The 8,228-nt window shown below is 55.1% G+C and overlaps 1 protein-coding gene across 1 annotated transcript in view; it reads left to right on the top strand.

Moving 5' to 3' along the window:
* JUP (junction plakoglobin) overlaps positions 1–5,033 on the top strand; it is a 25,953-nt gene extending 20,920 nt beyond the window's left edge. Inside the window, exons 10-12 of the mRNA XM_012726036.1 lie at positions 30–151; positions 954–993; positions 1,234–5,033. Coding sequence (XP_012581490.1) covers positions 30–151; positions 954–993; positions 1,234–1,382 — 311 coding nt within the window. The 3' untranslated portion in view covers positions 1,383–5,033. The remainder of the gene's footprint in view (positions 1–29; positions 152–953; positions 994–1,233) is intronic.
* The last annotated feature ends 3,195 nt before the right edge of the window (positions 5,034–8,228 follow it).

Consider the following 8,228-nt stretch of genomic DNA (forward strand, 5'->3'; position numbering starts at 1 on the left):
GGCACCTGACTTGCCTTTGCTCTGTTCAGCCACCTACGCTGCTGCTGTCTTGTTCCGTGTCTCCGAGGACAAGAACCCAGATTACCGAAAGCGCGTGTCAGTGGAGCTCACCAACTCCCTCTTTAAACACGACCCCGCTGCCTGGGAGGCTGTGAGTGTCTAGGGCTGGGCTGCAGCGTGCGGGTGGGCAGGTTGCCTACTGCACAGGGACAGTACTTCAGAGTCGCCTTATCATGCTGTCAACGCCTTTATTTTATTGTATAAGTGATTTTTTATAGTTAAGTTTTTTTCTTTAATGTTTTTTTAAATTGTATTTATTTATGTGCTGAAGAACTTGGGTGCAGGCCAGAGGTGTGGGGTTGGAGGTATTGGGGGGGCGGGTGGCAAGAGGATTCACTAGAGACAGAGTGGGGAGCAGTACAGGCAGATGGACGAAATACACTGCTGAGGGGAGCAGCAGGCAGGTCAGGAGAGGTCTGCTGCGCCACATGGGTCACCTCCCTGGCCCTGCGGGGATCAGACTCAGGCCATCATGGTGATAGCGCTGAGATTTAACCCCTAGGCCACCAGAGAGGCCCTAGATCTTTATTTTATAACCGGAGCACTTGTGACAGTTCTCTACTATAGTAGTTTGGACTATCTACCTGTCAAAATGGCAACTTTATTTTACCTGACTAATACAGAGGGTTTGAGGCAGATGTGCCTTTTCTAACACACACAAAGATACAGCTGCCCTGACCCCGGGTGGAGCAGATCTGAGCCTCCCCTCCACTCCCCCTGAAATGCCCAAGCGTGGATGTTGGGGCCCTCTCCTGTAGGAGTTGCCTGAGAGCTGAAACCCTCTGTCCCTTCAAGGGGTTTCCATTTTTCTCCTGGCTTCCTTTCTAGAAGTGTCTGTTGCTGCCCGCAGCCCAGAGTCCACACCTCAATGTTTCTCTCTGTCTCCCCCTTAGGCCCAGAGCATGATCCCCATCAACGAGCCCTATGCGGATGGTAAGTGTGTGCAGAGAGCAGGCTGGGAGCTGGCGGGGAGAGGCCCATGGGGTGTGAGCGGTCCCCAGTGCCCAGGGGCCATGGCTGCCCTGGGAGCAGCCGCATGTCCTCCAGGCCCTTGATGTGAGAGTTTGGGGAACGGAGTCAGGCCCTCTGGGGGTCGAGCCAGGTGGAGGAGGTGGCTGAGGGCTGTCTGCAAGTGGCCTGCAGACCCTGGACACACTGCCTTCTGCTCCCCAGACATGGACGCCACCTACCGCCCCATGTACTCGAGCGACGTGCCCCTGGACCCCCTGGAGATGCATATGGACATGGACGGGGACTACCCCCTTGACACCTACAGCGACGGGCTCCGGCCCCCCTACCCCGCTGCGGACCACATGTCCTAGCTGGCCGAGCAGCTCGGCGCCCTCCCGCTTGGTGGCCCTCCTCGGCCTGCTGGCTGCTGAGACACGCTTTCCCTTCCCCAGAATCTCCTTCTCACAGAGGCCCTCTCATGTCTCCACTGAAACCTTGGCTCCTTTTTGGGGGGAACAAGTTGGCCTTTTGCTGTTGGGCTCCCTCAAGGCAGGCTTGCCTCAGCCTGCCTGACCCTGTTATATGGGCTGGGGCCCTGGGGAGTCCTGCCCTTCCTGTGGGTAGCGGAGCAGAGGAACACCTAGGGGACTTAGGGTGCCCTACCCCCCCTCCCCCGCCAGGCACACAGCTCTCAGAGAGGCTCTTATGCAGGCAGTGGGGCCAGTCAGAAAGTGCCTGACCCAGGGCGCAGGGCTGAGACTTCCTGCCGAGCCCTGCACCCCCAGGGGTCCTCCTAGGGCTTTTCGGGATGGTGATCTGCTCCCACTTTTCTGCTCTAGACTGTGGCTCTAGGGATCGACACCCCTCACCTCTACCCCAGCTCTAGCCCTTTGCCGCCGAAGCTTTAAACTCCAGCTGCCCACTCCCACCCCCTAGTCATCTAGGGTGCCAGGGCCCCACGGGCTTTGGTGACTTCTCTTGGTCTGATTTTCTCACTAAACTCCACCCAAACAACTAACTGCCCTGAGCCCCCCTGGATCCTGGGACCCAGGCTTAAGACCCAAGCCCCTGAAGTCCAGAGCTTGTCTCGAAATTCAGGGACTGTCTCTGAGAAGGGGAAGACACCAAGAGCCGGTCCCCTGCTCCAGGACCGGCTGTTTCTCTCCTGGGAGAGGCATTCAGTGGCTTTGACCCTCCAGGGGAGCTCTGGGGACAGTTCCCTGCACCCCTGCCCACCCACCCACCAACCCAGCTGACCCCTGAGAAGTGCTCTTGGCTGACCCCTCTGGTGTGCGGTGAGGGACTGTCTTCTTCCTGTTTCACACTCCCCCCACTGCCTCCTGCTTTGAGCGTGGGGGGCTAGGGGAGGTCCCAACGGAGTTTTATTATTACTGCTTTATGTTTTTGGTTATTGGTTTTTGTATAGACCAAAGCAAAGAAAATAAAAATAACACAGATCCAAAGAAGGCTGTTTAGGGAAGGTAGGTGGGGAGACGCGGGTGCCTTAGCAGCCTGGTGCCACTTGGTATGTGGGAAAGCCTCCCCGAGAGGGGAGTGCAGGAGAAGGGAGCATTTGCGAAGCTGGGTTGGCTTAATTCAGTGCACACTTGCCGGGCTCCAGCTTGAATCTTGGGAGCTGGAGGGGTGAGGAGATGATGGACTGAACGTCCTCCAGCACCAGGGTGCTCAGCTGAACGGCTCCCTGCTGCCCTGCTCCCAGCCGCACATGGGTGGATTTCTCTTTATGTTCCGGGAGTCCAGTTTCTCTTTATGTTGACTGGAGGCCTTCACCTGCTCACCCCGTGGGATCTGGCTCCGACCCCTGCAGGAACACGCCTCCACCCTCCACCCCCTCCCAGCCAGGCTGAACCCACATCCCTTGTCTGCCCCACAATGCCCTATGCACGGCTGTCATTTCACCCAACGCGTTGGTGCAGCTGTCAACTGTGACATGATGATCCACCCCCATGTGTCCCCAAATTCTTTCAGCTCCCCACCCTGGCAGCCTGTGACTCCTGGGCCAGCCCCCAGCCTTGGCCCACCTTCCGCACTTAGCTGGGGCTGTGCAGGGGAGGCAGACTGGCCTGCTTCTCCAGGAACAGCAGCACCTGGCTGGAGGTGGTGGGCGTGGCTGTCTGGAGATCCTAAGTGGGAGAGAGCCAGCTCCCCTGAGGAGCTGGGGGGTGGGGGGGGGAAGGAGAGAACAGCAGGATTGGCTCTGCAGAGGTCTTTTAACAATACATCTTGTTCAGGGCCTGTCTTAGCTCTGGCTACTATTATAACAAAATAGCATAGACAGGGGCCTTAAACAACAGGCATTCACTGCTCAGGTCTGGAGGCTGGACGTCCAAGATCAAGGTGCCAGCAGGTTCTGGTCTGCTGAACCCTGACTTCTTGGCTGGTAGGTAGCTGCTTCTCCGTGCACTGGTGTGGTCTTTCCAGGCGTGTGCTGCTGGAGAGAGCTCGATCGCTGAGGCCCCTGTTCCACCCTGTGGCCCCACCCTCACCCTAGCCTTTGAACCTAGCTGCCTTGCAGAGCCCTTGCCTCCAAATATCCTATTGGGGGGTAGGACTTCAGCATATAAATTTGGGGGACAGTCAGTCCATAAAAGGGCGCTGGCAGGAAACACTCAACTGAGTGATTCCAGACTTTTTGCCAGGGGACAACTTACCAAGGTGTGGGCAAGAGTAGGAGCAGCAAGGGAGAGGACAGGTCCCTGGGCCTCCGGAGGGAAGGGATGGCGTGCTTCTTGGGGACAGGACCCTGTGGATGAGCTTCCTGACCAGGGCAGTACCCTGGTCTCCACCTGGGAGCTATGACCTTACTCCCTCTTACCTGTTGGTGGAAACCAAGCAACCAGGGTGTCTTCCAGGTGGCCCATTCATGGTGCCTGCCACCGCCCAGAGCAAAGTGGAGAGTTCTGGAAAAGTCAGGCAAAGACAACTTGGCATACTTTCTTTCTCCCACCTCCTCAAAGGAAAATTCAAGTCAGCGTATAAGAAAGAATTGCTCTCTCAAGCCTCATAATAGGCAGAGAATAAAAGGAAGGCAGGGCAGCAAAACACACCCATTTTATGGCTTAATAGTGCCATGACTGAATGCTATGTCAGCTCCTGAGCCTCCTGGCAGCCTGGTCTAAAAGGAAAACAATGCAAGTCAGTCATTTTTTGTTTGTTTGTTTTTTAATCTGTTAGACTAATTTAAAAAAATGCTTTATTTACATCATCATTTTAAGCAAGAAAGCAAGATACAAACTACATATTTCCTGATTTTACTCATGTGCAAGGTAAAGAAACAAAGTAAACAGACCAAATAAAAATCCTTAGATTTGACAATAGAATGGTGGTTACCAGAGGGGCTGGAAGAGGGGGATGGGTGGGGGACAGGTAGAGGGTTCAGATGGATGGTGGTGGAGATGCTAAACCTTTGGTGTGAGGTGTGCTGTGGCACATTACAGTTGCCAAAATGTGAAGCTGTATTCATGAAACCCACACAGTGTTGTAATTCAATGTTGCCTTAATTAATGGGGGGAAATCCCTGCCAATTTACAATTGTAACTGTGACTTAACTTTAAAAAAAAAAAACTTTTAAAAGTGACTTAACTTAAAAAGGGCAAGTCAGTCTTGGTGACTTAGCCACCTCTCCAGTTTGCACAGAGGAACTATCTGAAGTCCACTGGGGACATGGCAGCCGGACACCAGTCATGCTGACAAGCCTGGGACTGAGTCTGGGACAATCTCTTCCTTTTAAGTGGACTTGGTGGGCGAAGCTCAGGCAAGGAAGGAGACTGAGTGAGTGGCCAGCGTGGGACAGGGACGCAGGCTTCCATGGCAGGCAGGCTTGATGGAGCAGCCTCACCCAAGGACCAGGCCCCATCTGTCCTGTCCTGGAAGAATGTCTCTGCCACCTACCACTGTCAACACTTTTCTCTTTGTAACTGGTGAACTTGAAACTGCTTTTAAAATATAATCTGTTGGGCCCTCCCTAGTGGCACAATGGAATGAAACAAAGCACCATCTGCAGCCACTGCAGCACAAGTTCTATCCCCAGACAGGGAGCTGACCCACATGGCGCAGCACACCTCTCCTGACACGCCCACTGCTCCCCTCAGCAGTGTATTTTGGTCAATCTGCCTGTTCTGCTCTCTACTCTGTCCCTGGTGAAACCTCTCACCCACCGCATCTCTGGCCTGTACCCAGTTCTGTATGAATAAATAAATAAATCTTAAAAAAAAAAAAGTCATCAAAAAGATAAACTCATGCTCTGTGCAGCAACATGACTGGAGCTGGCAGGGATGATGCCAACCTAGAGCTGGATGGTTTCAGGCCCTCCCCGGTGGCACAATGGGTTAGGGCACAGCACTGTGAAGCTGTCCAAACTGCACTGACCCACATGGCAACAGACCTCTCCTGTCTCCCCAGCTGCTCCCCTCAGCAGATTTCAGTCAATCTGTCTGCTCTGCTCCCCTCTGTGTCTCTGAGGAAGCCTCTCACTGCCCCTGCACTTCTGGCTTGTACCCCAGTTCTGTATGAATAAATAAATAAATCTTAAAAAAAAAACAAACACTGGGCTCTCCCTGGTGGCGCAGTGGGTTAAAGCACCACATTATGAGGCTCTCTGAAGCCTCTGCAGCTCCGAGTTCAATCCCCAAACCCCAAGCTGACCAGGATGCTGACCCACATGGCACATTCGACCTGTCCTGACCCACCCACGGCTCCCCTCAGCAGTTTATTTCAGTAGATCTGCCTGTTCTGCTCCCCACTTTGTCTCTGGTGATTCCTCTCACCCCTGAACCTCTGGCCTGTATGCATAAATCAATCAATCTTAAAAAAAAAAACAAGAAAACAGACCTGCCAATTAAAAAAAAGTTAATTTATTTATCTTATTTTCTCTAGCCCACCCTAGAAATAGTGATGTAAAATCAAAAATAATTTTGGGGACAATTTATTTTTATTTTATTTCTTTTTTCTTTTTTTATTTAAATTTTTTTATTATTACAAAAGTTTATTTTTACATCATTTTGTACATTTTTTTTCCATCTCAATTGTAATCCCCGCAGGTTTCCCATCACCAAGTCACCCATGTGCCATCACCATAATCCCGTGCATTTCCCTCCCCCCCCCGTTTTTTATTTTATTTTTTAAAAAGATTTATTTATTTATGCACATAAGAGCTAAGGTGCGGGCCAGAGGTGGGGTGTGTGAGAGGATTCACCAGAGACAGAGTGGGGAGCAGAACAGGTGGATTGATTGAAATACACTGCTGAGGGGAGCAGCGGAAGACAGGACAGGAGAGGTCTGCATTGTGATAGCGCTGAGACTTAACCCCTGGGCCACAGAGAGGTCCTCACTTCATTTTTGAGGCCGAAGTTCTAGGCACCCGCCTTGGCTAGTATTCTCAAACTTTCTGTCAAGCACAGCAGGGAGTTACCATTTGCTGAGGCCATCTCCCTCCCCCAGGCATTAAATGATTCACTGCATACTTTCACTTTTTTTTTAAAAAAGATTTATTTATTTATGCATACAGAACTGGGGTACAGGCCAGAGATTCAGGGGCGGTGAGCGAGCAGTGGGCGGTCAGGAGAGGTCTGCTGCGCCAGCCACGTGGGTGAGCTCTGGGGCGGGACCCAACTCTCACTGAAGGGGCTGCTTGCTGCTGCCCATTGCTAACCCATTGCGCACCACGGAGGGCCAGCACACTTTCGCCTTTACCCCTATGTCCCTGCTCAGATCTGGGCCCTCACCTCGAAGGCTCGAAGGCTCCTGGAATACCTCCCCCCCCGGGACTTTTTCCAGGTTGGAATGTGACCATGGCCTGGTCAGGGCAGCAGAGCGGCGGCCCCGCCTCACGACCTGGGGGGTCTCCTGTGCACTCTGGGCTGGCGCGGGGCTGAGGGTGGGCATTACAAGGGCTGGTGGGGGCTGGGCCAGGCTTTGCTGACTCTAAGGTGGGAACAGATGCAGGCGGGTGGAGCCCGGCTTGGAAGGACACTGGAGGTGTCCATGGCGTGTCCTGCACTCCGCGGGCTGTGGCAGACACCCACTAGCCAGGCCATACTGGCCAGTGACAGGGGTCTGAGCCTTGGTTTTCCCATCCATAGAATGGAGTCACCATCCTTACTCTGCCTTCTTTGTGGGGGTCAGACCAGGCAGATGAGGGAGCTGGCATGAGGTGTGTGGGGTGGCACTGCCCTCTGGTGGCTGCAGCTAGACTTGCCAGGTGTGAACCCCCAAAGGGCGCCGTCAGCTGGAAGCTGGGGGGTGGGGGGAGATTCCCTTCATCCTTGTCTTCTCCATCCCACTTCCTTCCTCTTCACCTCTCACTTTCCAGGAGCCTCTGCGCTGCTTCCTCATGGGCAGGGATAGCTCAGTCCAGCAAACATCTGTCCAGCAGGACTTGAGTGGCCCCTGCCACTCCTGAGCGCAGCTGCTGCTCCCCCTGCGCGCTGTCCAGGCAAGCTCTGGGTGGGGTGCGTGTCCTTCAAACTTGGCAGGCTGCACCGCGGAGCACCCCTTGCAAAAGCAGACCGGAAGTCCCGCGGCGAGTGCGGAGGGGAGGGTGCCCCCAGCTAGGGACTTCGGGGTCCGGTAGCAGAATCCTCCCACCCAGAAGGGGCGGCTTTGGGCAGAACCATTCTTTTGAGTGGGGGAGGGACGAAGCCCTTCGCCTGGAGGCCACGCCCAGCTAGCATCTCCGCTCGTCTTGTCCTCGTCCTTTATTTTTGCCCTCTGTCCCGCCAATCTTAAGCCCCGCGAGCGCGACCCCCAGTTCCGGCACCACCAGTTGCTCCTCGGCGCCCCCTCCTCGCGGGCGGGTGGGCGGGCGCCGCTGCAGGTGCAGGTTATCGAGACCCGCTGAGGCGACCGGCTGCGGACGCGAGGTGCGCCCCGAAGTGTCGCGGCCCAGGGATCCCACAGCAGTCGCCCCTGCGTTCCCACCCGCCGTCAATCCCGCTGAGAGCCGTCGCCCGACGCGAGCAAGCCCCTGCGCAGGGACCGGTATCTGGACCGCGCAGGGTCGGGAGCCCAGTCGGTGTCGGGACCGCCGGCTGAAGGTGCGGGGCCTCCGAGGGGAGCCGAGGCCAGAGCCCAGCGCGCCCGCATTTTCGGCTGCCCAGGGGAATATCCAGCCAGCACCCCGCAGCCCCGACGCGCGGTGGGTCCGCTTCAGACCAAGGGCCCTTTGGGCCGCAGACACCGGCTTGGGAATGGAGGGG

The sequence above is a fragment of the Condylura cristata genome, unplaced genomic scaffold (genome assembly GCF_000260355.1).
Source record: "Condylura cristata isolate star-nosed mole 26May11 unplaced genomic scaffold, ConCri1.0 scaffold00017, whole genome shotgun sequence".
NCBI classification, from domain to species: Eukaryota; Metazoa; Chordata; class Mammalia; order Eulipotyphla; family Talpidae; genus Condylura; species Condylura cristata.